The sequence below is a fragment of the Salmo salar genome, chromosome ssa13, assembly GCF_905237065.1.
Source record: "Salmo salar chromosome ssa13, Ssal_v3.1, whole genome shotgun sequence".
In the NCBI taxonomy this organism is placed as follows: Eukaryota; Metazoa; Chordata; class Actinopteri; order Salmoniformes; family Salmonidae; genus Salmo; species Salmo salar.
Genome location: NC_059454.1, coordinates 61,385,526 through 61,407,808, shown reverse-complemented (window position 1 = coordinate 61,407,808; position 22,283 = coordinate 61,385,526). Strand labels below are relative to the sequence as shown.

Sequence of the window (22,283 nt, the reverse complement as noted above, 5' to 3'; positions counted from 1 at the left end):
GTTAACAAGAAATTTGTGGAGTGGTTGAAAAACAAGTTTTAATGAGTCCAACCTAAGTGTATGTAAACTTCCGACTTCAACTGTATCTAGGATGCTCTGTATTCCCTACATAGTGCACTGCTTTTGAGTAGAACCCTATGAACCATGATAAAAAGTAGTGCACTATAGGGAATATGGGTGCCATTTAGGATGCACACCTAGTTTTAAAGTCTACTACAATATCATATATGGACAAGATCTCTTCTTATCAATAATTGAACTTTTGAGTGTCATCATTTTCCCCCAGTTATTAATATGCAGCCCATTGCTGCTCTCCTGTGGTGTATATGAGTATTGACTTTTATATTTACTTCTTACATACTTTTCTAAGGTTCTGTTAGCAGTGTGACAGACTTGTGGGTTGTTCTGTATGTTGTGGAAGCTCTTTTGTGTGTGCACTAACCCATGTCTCATGTTTCTCATGTTTTTTGTCTCCTTCACCTTGATGTTTGTAACCACAGAAAAGCCAGAGCTGGTACAACGTAAGTCCCTACCTCTTCTCCTACCTCTTCTGGATGAGCTGTTTGTTACTGTGTGTGATATGTTGCATGTTTCGTTGACACAGTGGGTTGGAGCAAGGCGCTTGCATTTGTGAGTTTGATTCCCACATGGTGTGTGTGTGTGTGTGTGTGTGTGTGTGTGTGTGTGTGTGTGTGTGTGTGTGTGTGTGTGTGTGTGTGTGTGTGTGTGTGTGTGTGTGTGTGTGTGTGTGTGTGTGTGTGTGTGTGTGTGTGTGTGCGTGCATGTTTGCGTGCGTGCGTGCGTGTGAAGTTGCTTGGGATAAAAGCATCTGTTAAAATTACCATTATTTCAAAGTGATATGGGTAAGACAGGTCTTCATGTTGTCTGACTGTTGTACTTTGTCAGTTGATTGATGGCTGAGTGTTGGGTATCATGCTATACCTCATCTTTCTTCGAACGCTGCTATTGGCTGAGCATGAGAACAGTTATCATTTTTAACAAAGGATGAAAGAGTTTGAATTCTGTTGACTTGCAACCCAACAACACCCAAAACCAACATGAAGCAAAAGGTGTGACACATTTTCCCATTTTAAACACATATTTCTGAGGCAGGCAATTTCATGTTGAATGATTTCTTGTGAATGAATGATGTGCTGTATGGGCACCTCACCTAGGCTACTTTGCTTCTTCTCCATATATCATTTTAAAATAGAAGACATGGGGAAACCAATAGCGAGAACAGGTGCTATGCAGATTTGAAAAGTCCTGCCTTTGAAGTACTTCCCCCTTCAAATGATCTATCAACACATACCTGGTAATGATGACATTCATTAATCATATGAAATGATGAATTCACTTTTAATCCTATGTATGTGTTTGCATGCTTTTAAGCCTGTGTATGTGTGTGTGTGTGCTGAATACGTTTGTGTACGCATCTGACTGCAACCATGGCCTGTGTGCACTTGGACTGCAGATAAGCAGTGAAGCTGACAAAAGGTCCATTGTGGAGCGATCAGTCGATCGCCCCACCACCCTCTGATGAATCAAGCTGACTTTTGTTCTGTGTATCAGGGCTGCGTCCCAAATGACACCCTATTCCCTACACAGTGCAATACTTTTGACCAGTGTCCCTTGTCCCCTGGTCAAAAGTAGTGCACTATAGGGAATGGGGTGCAATTTGGGACGCCATCACTGAATGAGCATGATCAATGCAGATCCAACCCCATGACTAGCATTACCAGCCTCAGTCATTCCCACGCCTGCCTTTTTCTGTTTTTAGTTACCAAGTCTGCAGTATATTATATGAACATTACTGTGTATTTGAATTTTCATGTACTGTATTGGCTGTGCTGACTACCAGGATTTGTCCAGTAACAAATGCTTGTTTCTGTTGTCCGTTGCATTACAGTGTTCCGGATTTAGTTAATGGTGGTGAAGATGTAGTGTGATGCACTTCCTGTTTCTGAATATCAACAGGAAGTGTGAATTAGGGAAATGTGAATTAGGAACACTGTTTTTTCAGTGTCAGAGGAGAGTTGAGTTGTTAGTCCATTGAACAAACATGGTAGCCTGCAACTGTACCTTACATTCCGTGCTGTGTGTCACCTATGGGCCTTTGGTGGTGTAGTAAGACTGGGTTTGCACTCCAGCAACGTTCTCCTCAGCAAAACATCACTGACGCTTGAGTAAAGTTACAAATTCTGGCATACACCGAAATCTCAGTGCAGGGGCCCTTCATGTGGTGTGCAGTGAAGTCACAAAGCAGAATTTTACTAAGCCTCTTTGGAGTGTGCCTACAGTGAGTGTAGAGTGTAAATCCAACCTAACTGGACACAGTGATTTACGGCGGCCTGACTTGCATCCAGGTCAGTGTGTCCAGGTCATGCCTGATTGGCTATAGATGAGGTGTGTCTGAACCTAACGGTCTGTAGTGGCTGTAAAACAAACCGATTCTTTGGCCATAAACCACAGTATGACTGAGCAGCTGAGAAGCCGTTTTAGGTATTGTTATTTGTTTATTTACAAGGATCCCCATTAGCTGTTCCAGAAGCAATGTCCCTGGGTCCAAAACGTCTTGTATTTACTGTTTACAGTCTGTGTGGTGCAAGTTCAAGTTTTAATAGTCTTATGTACGGGATACACGTGGTATACACCATCCAACAAAATATTTACTTGCAGGCTCCTTCTTGACAATACAACAACAATAATAAAATATAAGAATATGAACTTAAGTAAATGGCTCAGTAGAATAGAATAAACATTTTAGCATAAGTATAATACAGGAAGGCACAACATTATAGGCTACATTATGAGGATAGGCTACATTATGAGGATAGTACTGATGTAGGCTGGGCTAATGAAATAGCACTTATTTGAGGATAGGGATATGGAATTGGGGGAGATACATTATGAGGATAGGCTACATTATGAGGATAGGCTACATTATGAGGATAGGCTACGTTATGAGAATAGCCTACATTTAGAGGATAGGATACATTATGAGGATAGGATACATTATGAGGATAGGCTACATTATGAGGATGGGCTACATTTTGAGAATAGGATACATTAAATCAAATCAAATGAAATGCGAGTGTAGCAAAATGCTTGTGCTTCTAGTTCCGACAGTACAGTAATATCTAACAAGTAATCTAACAATTCCTCAACAACTACCTAATACACACAAATCTAAAGGGGTGAATATGTACATATAAATATATGGATGAGCGATGGCCGAGCGGCATAGGCAAGGTGCAATAGATGGTATAAAATACAGTATATACATATGATATGAGTAATGTAAGATATGTAAATATTATTAAAGTGGCATTGTTTAAAGTGACTAGTGATCCATTTATTAAAGTGGCCAGTTATTGGGTCTCAATGTAGGCAGCAGCCTCTCTGAGTTAGTGATTACTGTTTAGCAGTCTGATGGCCTTGAGATAGAAGCTGTTTTTCAGTCTCTCGGTCCCAGCTTTGATGTACCTGTACTGACCTTGCCTTCTGGATGGTAGCATGGTGAACAGTGGCTCAGGTGGTTGTTGACCTTGATGATCTTTTTGGTCTTCCTGTGACATCGGGTGCTGTAGGTGTCATGGAGGGCAGGTAGTTTGCCCCTGTTGATGTGTTGTGCAGACCGCACCACCCTCTGGAGAGCCTTGCGGTGGAGGGTGGTGCAGTTGCCGTACCAGGTTGTGATACAGCTCGACAAGATGCTCTCGATTGTGCATCTGTAAAAGTTTGTCAGGGTTTTAGGTGACAGGCTACATTTCTTCAGCCTCCTGAGGTTGAAGAGGCGCTGTTGCACCTTCTTCACCACACTGTCTGTGTGGGTGGACCATTTCAGTTTGTCTGGGATGTGTACACCGAGGAGAGTAGGCTTTGTAAGGATAGCCTACATTATGAGGATAGCCTACATTATGAGGATAGGCTACATTTTGAGGATAGGATACATTGAGGATAGGATACATTATGAGGATTGGCTACATTATGAGGATAGGATACATTATGTGGATAGGATACATTATGTGGATAGGATACATTATGAGGATAGGATACATTATGTGGATAGGATACATTATGAGGATAGGATACATTATGTGGATAGGATACATTATGAGGATAGGATACATTATGAGGATAGGATACATTATGACCACGAGGTCTAAGAAACACAGACCTCTCCACACAGCCAGAGAAATGAACGGAAAAAGAAACTGTAAAAGAAAAGGGGGATGAAGTTAGAACTGTGCAGTTTCACTGCATGATAGCCCAAACGACAGCACCTCTTCCCCATCAGGAGGCTGAAAAGATTTGGCATGGGCCCTCAGATCCTCAAAAAGTTCTACAGCTGCACAATTGAGGGCATCTTGACGGGTTGCATCACCGCTTGGTACGGAAACTGCAAGGCACCTGACCGCAAGGCGCTACAGAGGTTGGTAAGTACGGGCCGAGCTCCCTGCCATCCAGGACCTTTATACCAGGCGGTGTCAGAGACTCCAGCCAGCCAAGCCATAGACTCTATGCTACCGCACGGCACGCGTTTACCAGTGCACCAAGTCTGGAACCAAAAGGACAATTAACAGATTCTACCCCCATGCCATAAGACTGCTAAACAAATCTGCTAAATAGCTAATCAAATGGTTACCTGGACTACCTGCATTGACCTTTTTTTGTACTAACAACTTGCACTGACTCTATGCACACACATTGGACTATACCCACACACTCACACATATTTACTGACACCCCAACACACACACACTATACATACGCCCACACACACATAACACGCGCACACATGCATACTGAAGCCACACTCACACTTTCATATTCATCACATACGATGATGCTACTATCTATTATCTATCCTATTGCCTAGTCACTTTACACCTACCTATATTTATTCTAAACAAAAATATAAACGCAACATGTAAAGTGTTGGACCTAATGAATTTATTTCAATTGTAAAAACCTTGCTGTGTGTCTCTCCGACATTTGTAACATTGTTTCAATGTTCAAATTCCACCTCCAGCTGTCCCATAGTAATGAATGTGTCGGGAGTTGGGACGAGACAGACAGGCAGACAGCATTTCTCAGCCAGTCGAAATCATGAATCAGCTGGCATAATTTTTATGGATATATACAAAGAAATGTCAATTGAAGAAAGGTAAAACGAAATGAAGTGCAGCTAGTTTGCAGTCTTTCCAGCTTCAGTTTGAAGTGATTGTGTTAGCTGTGTTGTTGGCTAGCTCCTCTGAACAACAGTGTCCTGACGAGAGAGCACATTTTCTATGCCAGGCGAAATCGTGCCTCATTAGCTCATTGTTATGTATGTATCCAAATAAATGTCACTAGAAAACAGCTTAAACAAGTGCAAATGCAGCTACTGTTGTTATTCTGGCTGCACTGTTTGATGTGACTGTAAATTAGCTATAGTTGGCTAGCTAGCAAGCAAGGGATAAAAATGTTGCCAGCCAATATGACAATGGAACATTTAGAACGAACAACTAGGTCGCGTCCATAGATACAGAACAAAAAGACTGAATGACTGGGTCGCGTCTCTAGCAACCAAACCGACAGAACGAATGACCAGCCGGGCTTGGGTAGCAGCCCTAGATTTGTGACAGGACTATATCTTGTGTAAGGATGAAATAGTATGAATAAATTCGTCAAAATAAGTGTTTTTATGAAAATATGTCCATCATTATTTGCATATGTTGGCTACCCGTTCTATAAAAGTGATTGGGGATATATTGGCACGGTGGCAATATCCTCAAAACACCGACTTCGAGGGCATTATCATTTAAATACACAATCTGTGATCTGTGTGACTTCAAAGAGGTAACAAAAAAAAGGATCGGTATGTAAGCATTTCACTGTTAGTCTACACCTGTTGTATAGGAAGCATATGACAAATAAAATGGGATTTGATTTGAAACACACCCAGTCAATAGACAAGCTATAGTTGACTATGGCTGCCTGTCTAGGGTTGTTCACACAGCTTATAATAGCATATTGTTCCAGGTACATACTGGAAAAAACATATTGTTTCTATTCTCTGCAATGTGTTCAATGGATTTTGACTTCAACCATTCTATCATTGGCAGTCTTACCAGAAAAAAAAAGGGGAGAGGAGATGCACCCAGAGTCACCCCTAATGCACCCAGTGACAATGATATATGTAGGCTATTATCCTACGCACTGAGTCATGTTCAGTAGAAAGAAAACATTTTAAAACAGAGTGAAATGTGGAGGTACTTCTTACACTTGTCTATTAAGACACACTCCTTTTCATTTTCTATTTCAAAACGTTTTGCTACAGTGTGTCCCTGGTTCCTTTGGGTAATGTCACAGAGAGACTGCAAGGTCTCAGCCAGATGTTTGTGTGGGGGGAGACGAGGGGGAGGGGAGAGAGGGTGAAGGTGGAGAGTCAGGTTGGGGGGAGGGCAGTGTAGCTGTATGAATCACTTTTCTGGTATGAGTGTAGGCGCCTCCGACGGCCCTAACTCCAAATCCCCGTCCATCAGAGGGTCTTTGGAGTTCATTCACCCCATGTCCTGAGATATAGGGAGTGGGAGGGAGAGAAAAAGATTTAGAGAAAGAGAGCGATCTGGCAGGGGAGTTGTCCTTGGCAATACTACAATGTTTACACTATAGATAAAACACACACACAGACACACACACACACACACACACACACACACACAAATACATACAATGGGTACTTCTGTGTGCTGCGCTCTCTCTCTCTGCACACATAACCTCTGAATTCATGGTTGCCTCCCTCACTTTTCCTGGAAAATAAATTCACACTGTGTATCATAAGAGGAAAAGCCTTTGTGGTTCAAGTCGGGACCTCAGGACGGACACTCACACACACACACACACACACACACACACACACACACACACACACACACACACACACACACACACACACACACACACACACACACGTATGTGGATACAGTGTATCCTCTGGGTCTTCGCATAGAGACCCATAGGGGTCAACTCAGTTCATTGAGTAGGCAAAGAAAGGGCTTTTTCAAGGAAGTCAATTGGTTCTCTAAACTTCCTGAAGTGTTGTTGTGATGTGTTGGGCCACCATGGGGTGGGGTAGAAACAGGGTTTCTGACAGGCTGAGAAGGAGGGAGAGAGAAGGAGAAAGGGAGGGACTGGACAAGGAGGAGGAGAGGGAGAAGGGTTTTTGGACGGGGTTCATACCCATAAAACCATACAGGCACCCACGGCAGGCACACTGCTCAAAACGCGCACACACTCACATTGCAGAAACACAGAGACACACTCAAACTCACTCCTGCTGCACTCAAGTACCCCTCTACACCCACCCCACCCACTGGGCTAGGTCCCTCCCATTTCCCCTCCCCTCCTCTCCCTCTCTCTCTCTCTCTCTCTCTCTCTCTCTCTCTCTTTTCTCTCTCTCCCTTAACACAAAAACACACTCACACGCTCGCTCCTCCTACACAGCTTTTTTGTTATAAAGCAGAGAGAGAGAGAGAGAGAGAAAGCGCGCAATTTCAGCAGTAGGACTAGAGTCCTGCTATGAGCTCTGTTGTGGTTTGGTCAGTAGTGTGCAGTGGTCCGTGTGGTCAGTCACAGGGTTTACGCTCTGTCCTGGGATGCACTGTTGACCACTTTCATTGATGAGTAGCTGGCCCTTCACTGGACAAGCTAAAGCATCCCAGACTGGCCAAGAGGATTTTTCTGTTTTCTGCTCTCTCACTGAGGACAAAGACGTTGTGTGTGTGTCCGTTTTCACACATTGGAATACGACTGAGAGTGAGAGAAGGAGAGAGAGCGAGAGGCTACTGCTCTTTTTGTTTTGGGATTATATTTTGATTTTCTCAATTGGATTTTTAGATGTTGAGACTGCTTCAGCTGGGCTTGTATGGTTTCTCGGTGTCAGTGTGGAAAGATCTTCTTTTTTTCCCCTCCATGTGGATTGTGTGTGTTTTGATATGTTGGGATAAATATTGCTTTTGGGAAATAATTTGAGGAGACCATGCCTTTCTACAGCACCTTTGGAGGTATCACTCTCTGAAATTACTTTGGGGACTGCAGTGTCTTAGCTCCCTAGGTATCTCTATCCTGGACGTATAAGATGGCTCTACACTCCATGTGAAGAGGACTGTTTTAAACCAACATCTTAAAAGCATCACGGGTCCATCCATTGATTCCAGACTACAAAGCATTGTTGCATTTACCTCTGAAATCTTTAACTGACTGGAGGCTTGTCCTGTGTCTATCCCAGGTCTTAACCTCGTCTTAACCCGGGTTAAACTTGGTCCTGACATGGTCTTAGACCGTTCTTAACCCGGACCAACCGGCGCACCTGGCTCAACAGGCCTCTCAAGACTTACGAAGGGGGATCAACTTTCCCCAAAAACAGGAACAGAGAGAGAGGGTGGAGGGTGGGGGACATTCCCATTCCAGAAAAAGGGGTCTCCTGCTTTCCTGAGTGTAAATAAGTTTCTCAGTTTACATTGTGGACACATGCCTAACTGTACTTTATGGATTTATCAGAGTAATTATTGACGCTGTCATCTGGAGTTCTCGCTATCTCCCAGCCTGGACTTTTAGCTGGAGAAAGCAGTAGCCTTCCGCTTGCCACTGGTCACCAGGGTTTACATGAGTTACATTTCAGTCATGAATGTGGGTGTGTGTGATAGCAGGTACACCTATAGTTTCTAGATTCTACAGTTTTTAGAGCGTTAGGAAACGTTCACATTCCTTCATTCTTGAGTACGGAGTTGTGTGAAATATGTTGTTAGTAATTCCGTCTTTTTAAGTTGTACTGAGCTCTAAAGCTCTGCTAGCTACCTGTAGTGGTCGACCTGTAGTTGTGACAGATATCATTCCATATATCTCTGATTCCCAAGGCTCTTTGGGAGGGTTCAGAGACGTTTTGGATTAGTTCTGACCATACTAGAGGAGAGAGAAAGGGAGGGGCTGATGACAAACAACCACTCCCCCGGAGGGTTGAGGTTACTGCAGGTCAACAGCAGCCTAGGCTCTGTGTGTGTGCGCGTGCCCATGTGTGTGTGTGTGCATCTAAGGGAGCAATCAGAATCATGATCCAGGCCTAAAAAACACTTGGCTCTCAGAGACAGCAAAGAATTCCACTCCAACGACAAAGGGGGAATACCAGACCAGCACCGACCGCTCTCCAGGCTTAGAGACACTGCTCACACCTCTGACCAGAGAAAAGACAGAAAGGAAATAAGAGGGAGGGGAGGGGTGAGAGCCAGAAGAACATAGAGGCCCAGGCCATGGATATTTCAGTCAGCATGGACACAGAGACAGAGAATGGGACAGACTGGGAGTGTCTGTCTGACTGGGAGGCTATCCCTCAGCCACACGAAGATGAGACCCAGGCCGAGGCCCCGGCCCAGTGGGAGACCTGGGACTGGGAGTCAGAGAGGGTCCCAGCCGTAAGTCACCCTCCATTGAGCTGGGGTGGAGACGGGTGTGGGGGCGGAAGGGTTTTGGGGGTGGGGGTTAAAGTTTGAGAATTCTAAGTTGATAATCTAGTCGGTGCTACGTCTGTGCCGTGCTGCAAAGAGACTTGTGGTCAACTTGCGGCCGCGGTCATTGTTTTGTACGGCATTAGAATCCAGTGCACTACTTTTGACCAGGGCCCATTTGAAACAGGACCTTAATTGCTCAGAGCCTTGCATAGCAATGAATCACTAGAGTTGTTTTGGTCTTTATATTTATTTGATTTTATTTATTGAACCTTTACTTTACTAGGCAAGTCAGTTAAGAACAAATTCTTATTTACAATGACGGCCTAACCCGGCGCCGCCCTATGGGTCTCCCAATCACGGCCGGTTGTGATACAGCCTAAAACTGGACTGTGGTTAACTACGGGTCCGTGGTTCAGAGCCAGAGAGTGAAGATGTTTGACTTGTACTCTTTTCACATCACTGAGCCGAGCCAAGCTGAACTGTACTAGGGCCAAATGTATCAAGGGTCTTAGAGAAGAAATTATTTTAGATCACAATGAATACAATTGCCTGGAGAGGGGGGACCTGTTCCTAGATCAGCACTCCTACTCTGTGATGCTTGTTAGATAGTACATACGGCACCTTGCCTGGTATGGCATAAACCATAGTTGCTGGAACCATGCTGCAGAGGACACTGTAAAAAACAAAAGAACGGCCGTATGGTATTATCGGCACAATAGTGTGAAAAGGGTACAGCTCTGTCAGGAAGCATTTGAGACAAGCCACGTGTGGAGAATGTGTCAACATACTCTTAACAGTGAAGTGTGGATGGGCTTTCAGTACTCCAGGTGGTCCGATGTTTTACAAAGTGAGGCTGGTCTTTTCTAGAACCGTCTGCCTCAGAAAATACCTCAGTGATGAGCTAAAGAAAGAGCTTGTTTGATAGCCCTGAATGTATTGTTTGATGTGCGATTTTCATCTCGATGATCAGCTACATATTTGAACATGTAGGCTATAATATCCAATCACTAATATATATATATATACACACTACATGACCAAAAGTATGTTGACACCTGTTCGGCGAACATCTAATTATAAAATCATGGACATTAATATGGAGTTGGGCCATATTGCTGCTTTAACAGCCTCCACTCTTCTGGGAAGGCTTTCCACTAGACGTTGGAACATTGCTGCGGGTACTTGCTTCCATTCAGACACAAGAGCATTACTGAGGTCAGGCACTGATGTTGGGCGATTAGCCCTGGCTCGCAGTCGGTGTTCCAATTCATCCCAAAGTGGTTTAATGGGGTTGACCTCAGGGTTCTGTGCAGGCTCTTCCACACCCATCTCGACGAACCATTTCTGTATGGGCCTCACAATGTGCACTGGGGCATTGTCATGCTGAAACAGCAAAGGGCAGGTAGCGTTCTCCTGGCATCCGCCAAACCCAGATTCATCAGACTACCAGATGGTGAAGCGTTATTCATCACTCCAGAGAACGCGTTTCCACTGCTCAAGAGTCCAATGGCGGCGCGCTTACACCACTCTTACACCACTTACACCACTTGGCATTAAGCATGATGTTCTTAGGCTTGTGTGCAGCTGCTCGGCCATGGAAACCCATTTCATGAAGCTCCTGATGAATGGTTATTGTGCTGACATTGCTTCCAGAGGCAGTTTGGAACTTGGTAGTGAGTGTTGCAACCGAGGACAGATGATTTTACGCGTTTCAGCAGTCGGCGGTCCCGTTCTGTGAGCTTGTGTGGCCTACCACTTCGCGGCTGAGCCGCTCCTAGATGTTTCCACTTCACATTATCAGCACTTACAGTTGACCAGGGCAGCTCTAGCAGAGCAGAAATTTGACTAACTGACTTGTTGGAAAGGTGGCATTCTATGACAGTGCCACATTGAAAGTCACTGAGCTCTTCAGTAAGCAATTCTACTGCCAATGTTTGTCTATGGAGATTGCATGACTGTGTGCTCGATTTTATACACCTGTCTGCAACGGTTGAGGCTGAAATAGCCAAATCCACTCATTTGAAGGGGTGTACACATACTTTTGTATATATACAGTACCAGTCAAAAGTTTGGGCATACCTACTCATTCCAGGGTTTTTCTTTATTTTTACTATTTTCTACGTTGTAGAAACTATGAAATAACACATATGGAATCATGTAGTAACCGAAAAAATGTTAAACAAATCAGAATATATTTGAGATTCTTCAAAGTAGCCACCCTTTGTCTTGATGACAGCTTTGCACACTCTTGGCGTTTTTTCAACCATTTTCATGAGGTAGTCACCTGGAATGTATTTCAATTAAAAGGTGTGCCATGTTAAATTTGTGGGATTTGTGGGATTTCTTTCCTCCTTAATGTGTTTGAGCCAATCAGTTGTGTTGCGACAAGGTAGGGGCGGTATACAGAAGATAGGGCTATTTGGAAAAAGACCAAGTCCATATTATGGCAAGAACAGCTCAAATAAGCAAAGAGAAATGACAGTCCATCATTACTTTAAGACATGAAGGTCAGTCAATCCGTTAAATTTCCAAAACTTTTAAAGATTCTTCAAGTGCAGTCACAAAAACCATCAACGCTATGATGAAACTGGCTCTCAAGAGGACCGCCACAGGAAAGGAAGACCCAGAGTTATCTCTGCTGTAGAGGATGAGTTCATTAGAGTTAATTGCACCTCAGACATTGCAGCCCAAATAAATGCTTCACAGAGTTCAAGTAACAGACACATCTCAACATCAACTGTTCAGAGGAGTATGCGTGAATCAGGCCATGGTCGAATTACTGCAAAGAAACCACTACTAAAGGACACCAATAAGAAGAAGAGACTTTCTTGGGCCAAGAAACACGAGCAATGGACATTAGACGGGTGGAAATCTGTCCACATTTGAGATTTTTGGTTCCAACCGCCGTGTCTTTGTGAGATGCATAGTAGGTGAATGGATGATTTCGGCATGTGTGGTTCCCACCGTGAAGCATGGAGGAGAAGGTGTGATGGTGTGGGGGGTGCTTTGCTGGTGACACTGTCAGTGATTTATTTAGAATTCAAGGCACACTTAACCAGCATGGCTACCACAGCATTTTGCAGCAATACGCCATCCCATCTAGTTTACGCTTAGTGGGACTATCATTTGTTTTTCAACAGCACAATGACCCAACACACCCCCAGGCTGTGTAAGGGCTATTTGACCAAGAAGAAGAGTGATGGAGTGCTGCATCAGATGACCTGGCCTCCACAATCACCTGACCTCAACCAAATTGAGATGGTTTGGGATGAGTTGGACCGCAGAGTGAAGGAAAAGCAGCCAACAAGTGCTCAGCATATGTGGGAACTCCTTCAAGACTGTTGGAAAAGCATTCCAGGTGAAGCTGGTTGAGACAATGCCAAGAATGTGCAAAGCTGTCGTCAAGGCAAAGGGTGGTTACTTTGAAGAATCTAAAATCTAAAATATATTTTGATTTGTTTAACACTATTTTGGTTACTACATGATTCCATATGTCTTATTTCATAGTTTTGATGTCTTCACTATTATTCTACAATGTAACATTTTTTTTAAATAAAGAAAAATCCTTGAATGAGTTGGTGTGTCCAAACTTTTTACTGTTAGTGTATATACTTGTGTCTCTATCCATAGATCCATATTCTTTCTCTTGTATCATCTGCTCTGAAAACGATCTTATCACTCCTTACAAACTAATTACATTAGGCTCATAGGGTAGACCCATAGAGATGTACTAGAGAGCTCATCTCCTATATCCGTTGCTGTGACAGCATGCCCAGGGCCAATCTCCATTTTAAAGTGGTTGTACCCGCTATCCAACTGTGTAGCCAGCAAAGTAACACTAGCTTTAGTTCTAGGCCAATGGCGCTTACCTTACAGAGCACTGGGGTGGTTAGAGTGACCCAAGGTGATGTGTGTCCAGTCCACCACCATCACCACCACTCTGAGGGCTTGTTGGCTGCATTCCCTCCCTTTTCAGGCTAAAGAATGCAGTGTTTGTGTGTGGAGAGACAGGCAGACTGGGCAGTGGTCAGCAGCACTCTGGAAGAAAATGTGTTTATCTGAATCTCTCCTTTCAGTGAGAGGGAGAGAAAGAGGGACAGAGAGAAAGAGAGACAGAGAGAAAGAGAGACAGAGAGACAGAGAGAAAGAGAGAAAGAGAGACAGAGAGACAGAGAGAAAGAGAGACAGAGAGAAAGAGAGACAGAGAGAAAGACAGACAGAGAGAAAGACAGACAGAGAGACAGAGAGACAGAGAGACAGAGAGAAAGAGAGACAGAGAGAAAGAGAGACAGAGAGACAGAGAGAAAGAGAGACAGAGAGAAAGAGAGACAGAGACAGAGAGAAAGAGAGACAGAGAGAAAGAGAGACAGAGAGGAAGAGAGGCAGAGAGAAAGAGAGGGGGAACTCCAGCTGAAGCTGGGGTATTATTAGCATATTTTAGAGTGCTTGTTTAGTTTGTGATAGGAGGTTCTGGGTGATTTCAGGCTCGGACCATTTGTAGGGAAAGAGAGGACACACATAGTTTGAGTCAAGGCATGCAGTAGCCATGGTCAAATCACTGAATGGAGTCTACTACAATTTTCAGAAAAAATGACTGGGCACAACCCATGATATTCAAATAAGTAAATACGTTCACCGTTTGTTCCTTGCTATCGGTGGGGGGATTACACTTTCTTGTGTTTATAAAATATTTTATGTGTGTATTTATATTAATGAGTAGACTACTTTTGTGTAAATGGGTTGTCTCTCTCAATGTGTTTTATGTTATCCCTCTCTCCCCGCTGCAGGTATTGAGTCCCACGTATAAGCAACGCAATGAGGACTTCAGAAAACTCTTCAAGCAGCTACCCGACTCAGAACGCCTCATTGTGGGTGAGTAAGATGGAATGATCAATGAAAAACTATACTGAACAAAAATATAAACGCAATATGTAAAGTGTTGGTCCCATGTTGCATAAGCAGAAATAAAAGATCCCTGAAATGTTTCATATGCACAAAAAGCGTATTTCTCAAAAATGTTGTGCACAAATGTTTTACATCCCTGTTAGTGAGCATTTCTCCTTTGCCAAGATAATCCATCCACCTGACAGGTGTGGGATATCAAGAAGATGATTAAACAGCATGATCATTACACAGGTGCACCTTGTGTTGGGGGCAATAAAAGGCCACTCTAAAATGTGCAGTTTTGTCACAACACAATGCCACAGATGTCTCAAGTTTTGAGGGAGCGTGCAATTGACATGCTGACTGCAGGAATGTCTACGAGAGCTGTTGCCAGAGAATGGAATGTTAATTTCTCTACCATATATCGCCTCCAACATCGTTTTACAGAACCGCAGACCACATGTATGGCGTCATGTGGGCGAGCGGTTTGCTGATGTAAACGTTGTGAACAGAGTGCCCCATGGTGGCGGTGGGGTTATGGCAGGTATAAGCTATGGACAATGAACACAATTGCATTTTCAGCGATGGCAATTTGAATGCACAGAGATACTGTGACGAGATCCTAAGGTCCAATGTCGTGCAATTATTTCCTCCGCCATCACCTCATGTTTCAGTATGATAATACACGGCCCCATGTCACAAGGATCTGTACACAATTCCCGGAAGCTGTCCCAGTTCTTCCATGGCCTGCATAATCACAAGACGTGTCACCCATTGAGCATGTTTGGAATGCTCTGGATCGACGTGTACGTCACCGTGTTCCAGTTCCCCGCCGATATCCAGCATCTTCGCACAGCCATTGAAGAGGAGTGGGACAACATTCCACAGGCCACAATCAACAGCCTGATCAACTCTATGCGAAGGAGATGTGTCAAGCTGCATGAGGCAAATGGTGGTCATACTAGATACTGCTTTTCTGATCCACACCCCTACCTTTTTTTTATTAAGGTATTAAGATATCTTTATTCCCAGTCGTGAAATCCATAGATTAGGGCCTTACGAATTTATTTCAATTGAATGATTTCCTTATATGAACTGTATCTTTCAAATTGTTGCATATGGTATTTATAATTTTGTTCAGTATATCTTCATATTTTTTCTGTAACACCAGGATGGTGTTCAGTAGCACACACCATAGCAAAAACATTTCACCACGCAACAAGGAAACCTGTGTTCTTATTGGACAAGTTCAGATATTAACTCCCCGTGTCGATATATTTTCTCCCTACTGAACATGACCCAGGTTTTATTTTCTGTGTCTTCAATAGTACGGCTCTTTAAGTGATTTAAAATCTCCATGTCCCTCGACTTCTTTTGGTGTCTGCAGTGCAAACGCCAGACAAACTGAGTTTTGAGTGACATAATGTACACTGTTACCACACCACAAATGTATTCACTGATGTGAAACATTAACAACAATCCAGATAGAAATTTAACCAGTAGAGCTAATGCAAGTCCCTATTCTACCCGGCAGACAATCATACCTGTTCTACACAACACATTTCTGAACAGAATGTACAGGCCCCAGATTCCGTTTCATACGATCAGGTGGCTTTTTCTGCCATGGGAGCTATTTTGAAGCTCAAATGTGCATAGATGCAGCCTAGTCCTAGATCTGTTTGTGCTCTTGCCAACTCCATTTCTGTCATTGTCAAGCCAAACAGCCTGGCTTCACAGCAATCTTCAAATATGAACATTCTATCATTAATGAAGCCAGACTGTTTGGCATGATAATGAGTGACAAGGCGTTGGCATGATAACATAAATAGACTGGATAGATGTTTGATCTGCATATGTTTTATATTTATTGGTAGAGCGATGAGCTTCTAATAACCCCATGACCTTTAATAACCGGATGACCTTTGACCCTGTGTGGCAGACTACTCCTGTGCCCTGCAAAGAGATATCCTGCTGCAGGGGCGCCTCTACGTCTCGGAAAACTGGATTTGTTTCTATAGCAACATCTTCCGCTGGGAAACGCTGGTATGGACTTTAGTTTCTTTTACCGTTCTCTACACTAGGTTACTCTGTCCCTTACTGTCCCAAGTTAGCCTATACATAAGAATGAGGTTATCTATTTTCTATAAATAGAAGGTATTCGACTTAAAATTAAACAGATTTGATTTGCTTGGTTTGTTCCATAAACTGCAGTATTAAAGCTACCGTCTAAGATTTGGGAATCTATTTAATTTCTGTCTTATTATAACATTTGGCTCCCGAGTGGTGCAGCTGTCTAAGGCACTGCATCTCAGTGCTTGAGGCATCACTACAGACACCCTGGTTTGAATCCAGACTGTATCACAACCGGCTGTGATTGGGAGTCCCATAGGGCGGGGCACAATTGGCCCAGCGTTGTCCGGGTTTGGCCAGTGTAGGCCAACATTGTAACAAATAATTTGTTCTAAACTGACTTGCCTAGTTAAATAAATAAAATAAAAATATATATGTAAGATTTTATTATTTCATTGTTAACAAGCAACAATAATGTAAACAAACAATGTATAGCTGAAAAATATGGTTCAAACCATATAATCTCTTGGATGCCATGGCCGGTCAGTTCTTGCATCTAGAGCGCTGTCTATGAATTTGAGTATGGTTACATTTCCCTCCGCTGTATACCAAAATAAGTGTTGTTGAGGACCCCATTCTTTTATTTTCCCAGTCACGGACTGTAACTGAATGTGTTATCTGTAGTCTTACACAGTTTCTCTCTCCCCCTCTCTCTAGCTGACGGTGCGGCTGAAGGATATCTGCAGCATGACCAAGGAGAAGACGGCCCGCCTCATTCCCAACGCTATCCAGCTGTGCACTGACAATGACAAGGTCAGCACTGGACACACACATATACACACACACACATGCACATACAGTGCCTTCAGAAAGTATTAACACCCCTTGACTTTTTACACATGTTGTTGTGTTAAATCCTGATTTAAAATGGATTAAATAGAGTTTTTTTTATCACCAGCCTTCACACAATACCCCATAATGTCAAAGTGGATTTTTTAAATTTTAACTAAATAATTTTAAAAAATGAAAAACTGAAATGTCTTGAATCAATAAGTATTCAAACTCGTTGTTATGGCAAGCCTAAATAAGTTCAGGAGTAAAGATTTGCTTAACATGTGTGCAAGAAAGATTGTTTTTGTGTTTTACATGATTTTTCTATGACTACCTCATCTCTCTACCACACACATACAATTATCTGTAAGGTCCCTCAGTCGAGCAATGAATTTCAAACACAGATTCAACCACAAAGACCAGGGAAGTTTTCCAATGCCTCGCAAAGAAGGGCACCTATTGGAAGATGAAAAAATACATTGAATATTCCTTTGAGCATGGTGAAGTTATTAATTACACTTTGGATGGTGTATCAATACACCCAGTCACTGCAAGATACAGGCGTCCTTCCTAACTCAGTTGCCGGAGAGGAAGAAAACCACTCAGGGATTTCACCATGAGGTCAATGGTGACTTGAAAAATGGTTTAATGGCTGTGATAGGAGAAAACTGAGGATGGATCAACAACATTGTAGTTACTCCACAATCCTAACCTAATTGACAGAGTAAAAAGAAGGAATTTTGTTCAGAAAAAAAATATTCCAAAACATGCATCCTGTTTGCAACAAGACACTAAAGTAATACTGCAGAAAATGTGGCAAAGCAATTAACTTTTTGTCTTGAATGTTTGGGGCATATCCAATACAACACATTACTCAGTACCACTCTCCATATGTTCAAGCATAGTGGTGGCTGCATCATGTTATGGGTATGCTTGTACTTGTTAATGACCGGGGAGTTTTTCGGGATAAAAAGTAAACAGAATGGAGCTAAGCACAGACAAAATCCTAGAGGAAAACCTGGCTCAGTCTGCTTTCCACCAGACACTGGGAGATAAATGCACCAATCAAGTCCAAATCTACATGGGAGTTGCTTACCAAAAAGACAGTGAATGATCCTGAGTGGTCGAGATTCAGTTTTGACTTAAATCTACTTGAAAATTGATGGCGAGACTTGAAAATCGTTGTCTATTTAACTAGTCAGTTAAGAACAAATTCTTATTTACAATGATGGCCCCTGAAGAAGGCAGTGGGCTAACTGCCTTCTTCAGGGGCAGAACGACAGAATTTTACCTTGTCAGCTCTGGGATTTGATCTAGCAACCTTTCGGTTACTGGCCCAACGCTATAACCACTAGGCTACCTGCTGCCCCACCCCGCTCCGCCCCGCCCCGCCCTGCCCTGCCCCGCCCCGCCCCGCCCCATCTAGCAATGATCAACAGCCAATTTGACAGAGGTTGAAGAATTTTGAAAAGAATAATGGGAAAATGTTGCATAATCCAGGTGTGGAAAGCTCTTAGAGACATACCCAGAAAGACTCACAGCTGTAATCACTGCCAAAGGTGCTTCTACAAAGTATTGACTCAGGGGTGTGAATATTATGTAAATGAGATATTTCTATTTCATTTTCAATAAATGTGCAAAAATGTATATAAATATGTTTTCACTTTTTCATTATGGAGTATTGTGTGTAATGGGTGGAAAAAACAACAACAATTTAATAAATTTTGAATTAATGCTGTAACAGAACAAAATGTGAAACAAGTCAAGGGTTATGAATACTTTCTGAAGGCACTATACACAAAGGTACATATACACATGGCTTTTCTATCAGGTTGGTGATGTCATATCCTTTATTTTTCTTGCTTCCCACAGCACTTTTTCACCTCGTTCGGAGCGAGGGACCGGACATACATGATGATGTTCAGACTATGGCAGAATGCTCTGCTAGAAAAGGTAAGACTGTTACATTTATGATAGTTCACTTTCCATTAAACTAAAAGACCGGGGAGCACTAGTGTGTATTGTTGCCAATTTAGTCAAAACGTACCCTTTTCCCCTTCGTTTTCTTATCCCTCCTTCTTCTCTCTCTTTCCTCCCTCCATCTCCTCTTTTCTATCTCTCTCTCTCTCTCTCTCTCTCTCTCTCTCTCTCTCTCTCTCTCTCTCTCTCTCTATCCCCCTAAGCCCTTGTGTCCCAAAGAATTGTGGCACTTTGTCCATCAGTGTTATGGCAACGAGCTGGGTCTGACCAGTGACGACGAGGACTACGTGCCGCCGGACGATGACTTCAATACCATGGGGTGAGTTTTGCCCACATACACACACACACCGCGACCTCCCATCACCATGCATCGTAAAGGCTGGCATCGTTCCCCGAGCTGATAACCTTGACCTACAGCTGTTGCACGTCCCTGTGGTGTAGGTACTGCGAGGAGCTGCCCGTGGAGGATAATGACACCAATTTCGCCAAGATGCCTGACGCCAAGGGCGACACCAGCCCCCTGTTGTCTCACAGAGCCTTCCCCAACAACGCCCTACCCTGTCCGAGCACCATCGAATCACTCCTCCCCGTGAGTACCACTGAATATTATACCAAATCTTGCTTTGGATCACTTACAGCCAAAACATCATAAAGTGTTCTAGCGTCAGCGGCTCAGCCTGCTAGACCACCCCAGGCCACAGTAGTGGCATTTCAACCAAAGATACATATTATACCTGGCTGAGCTCGCCCTTACAGTTTCACAAGTAGTAGTGTGTCTAGGGTTTCAGTTGAGCCTTCACTCATGACCCCTCCTCCTCTATAGTTTAACTTGGCTGTCGTGGACGAGTTCCCCCTGTGTCTCCCCGATGGCGAACTCCTGACCCTCCAGTTGCCGGGGTTGGACAACCGGAGCAGTGGTCACAGTAGTCCCGCCCCCTCGCCCTCGCTGGACTTCAACGACAACGAGGACCTCCCTACCGAGCTCAGCGACTCCTCCGAGACGCACGACGAAGGTTTGTGCCGCTTACACACCAGCACGCCCACTCACTCACGCACATGCACACATTCACTATTTCACTCACTCAAGCACACTGTCACTGTTTATGTATAACAGACACACCCATCTCTCACACACTTACTCTTCTTCCTCTGTGTGTGTGTGTGTGTGTGTGTGTGTGTGTGTGTGTGTGTGTGTGTGTGTGTGTGTGTGTGTGTGTGTGTCGCACGCGCGCGCAGCAGGGGAGGTGCAGGCCTTCCATGAGGACCTGAATGGGAAGCAGTACATCAACGAGGTGTACGAGTTCAGCGTTGACAAGATGTACGACATCCTCTTCACCGAGTCCACCTTCATGAGGGACTTCCTGGAGCAGAGACGCTTTTCAGGTGACACCACAGTACCCAGACCAGTTTTAGAGTCAGATTAAATGGACAGGTGGGGACCTGATCCTAGATCAGCCCTCCTACTCTGAGACGCTTTGTGAATACTGGCAATGTTCAGATACTGTTGAAAGGTCTTTCTTTCTCTCTTTCCTTCTTATTGTCCTCCTTCCTTCCTTTACTGATCTGACATGGCTGGATTGGTGAAAGCGACAGGGTGGAAACCTCGCGTTCACTTATCCAATAACTCACAGATCAGTAATGGAAGGGAGGCAGGTAGGATGCATTTTGAAAGAATTGAACAAAACCTCAGTGTGTGTCGGACTAAAACTTTTGCAAAAGTTAAAGGAGTAAAGGGCTAATCTTTCTGTCCACCTTCACTATTTATCTAGACATAGTCTATCACCCCTGGAAGAAAGAGAAAGAGGAGACGGGCAACCAGACCAGAGAGATCATGTACACCATCTCCCTCACGAACCCCCTGGCCCCCAAGACAGCCACCGTTACTGAGACGCAGGTGAGTGGAGCCCCCCAGTGGCACTGCATGTCATTGCAGTTTCAAATGTTGTACACGGTTTGTTTTCATGCTTTGCTTTGTTGGAATCGGCTAACCTTTGAACATTGAGATATTAAATTAATGATAGGAAATGAAAGAGACTGGGTGTTATGTTAGAAGTTAATGGTTCTCTGAAGAAAGACAGAAGGCTTTGGAATGTGTTTGATGGAGGAGAGGAGAGCGATGGGTTGATATAGGGAAGACAGATGGATGTGTATTAGACGAAAGAGGGGTTGAGGTCAAGAGGTGAGGACAGATTCTCTTAAGAGAGTAATAAATGTTTGGAATCCTGTTACCCTCTTTATTAGCTTCCTGTAGAGCCATACAATGTAAGGATTGGAGAGAAAGAGGAGTGTCTTAAGTGGGATGTATATAAACTGTGATGTCTGAAATGTTTTGCTGTCTGATTTCAGCTGTACAGAACCCTTTGGGAAGAATATACTTGGTTAAAGCTTCTCTAGTGTCCGTGGGTTATTTACTCTGAAAAGTAACAACCTAACAGTTTGCACTTGACACACTGTAACTACAGTCACTGTAATGTCACTGTTAAATGCAAACACCGTGGTAACTCTTTAAAACAAAACATCTGTGTGCAATGCATTATGAATGCTATTATGGTTATGTACTGTATGCATTTTCATAGGCTGCATTAGGGAGCCATGGGTTATTATGCATTATGGGGTTAAGCACTTATAGAAGGCACTAAAACGTATAGAAAAGTCGCCACGTTCATTGTCAGATTACAAATAGCTGAAAGTCATTTGCAGCCAACCAATAGACGGAATAGGCCTTTTTTTTGTCTGTTAACTCAACTGTGTCATATTTGTGTGGTCTAGACGCTGTACAAGGCCAGCCAGGAAAGCGAGTGCTACATCATAGATGCCGAGGTGATAGCACACGACGTCCCCTACCATGACTACTTCTACACTCTAAACCGCTACGTGCTCACCAGGGTGGCCAAGAAGAAGTGTCGGCTCAGGTCAGATAGATTTCCTGTTTTCGGTCTGTACTTCCTGTGAGTGTTCTGATTGGACACGTTTAGTTAGCGTCTCCGCAGTTCACTCTGTTTAAAAAAAAAAAAAAAACGTTTTGTC

General features: G+C 43.5%; 1 protein-coding gene across 11 annotated transcripts in view; it reads left to right on the top strand.

Annotated features, from left to right (window-relative positions):
• Positions 1–22,283, top strand: part of LOC106567545 (protein Aster-B) — a 127,759-nt gene that overhangs the window by 99,786 nt on the left and 5,690 nt on the right. For 6 of the 11 annotated variants that reach the window (XM_045693456.1, XM_045693446.1, XM_045693453.1 and 3 more), the window contains 11 exons: positions 501–521; positions 14,279–14,363; positions 16,315–16,418; positions 17,163–17,258; positions 19,149–19,229; positions 19,460–19,575; positions 19,698–19,845; positions 20,080–20,269; positions 20,493–20,639; positions 21,026–21,150; positions 22,026–22,168. In XM_045693456.1, coding sequence (XP_045549412.1) covers positions 501–521; positions 14,279–14,363; positions 16,315–16,418; positions 17,163–17,258; positions 19,149–19,229; positions 19,460–19,575; positions 19,698–19,845; positions 20,080–20,269; positions 20,493–20,639; positions 21,026–21,150; positions 22,026–22,168 — 1,256 coding nt within the window. The remainder of the gene's footprint in view (positions 1–500; positions 522–14,278; positions 14,364–16,314; positions 16,419–17,162; positions 17,259–19,148; positions 19,230–19,459; positions 19,576–19,697; positions 19,846–20,079; positions 20,270–20,492; positions 20,640–21,025; positions 21,151–22,025; positions 22,169–22,283) is intronic. The other 5 variants (XM_045693457.1, XM_045693449.1, XM_045693448.1 and 2 more) reach the window with 2 other exon arrangements.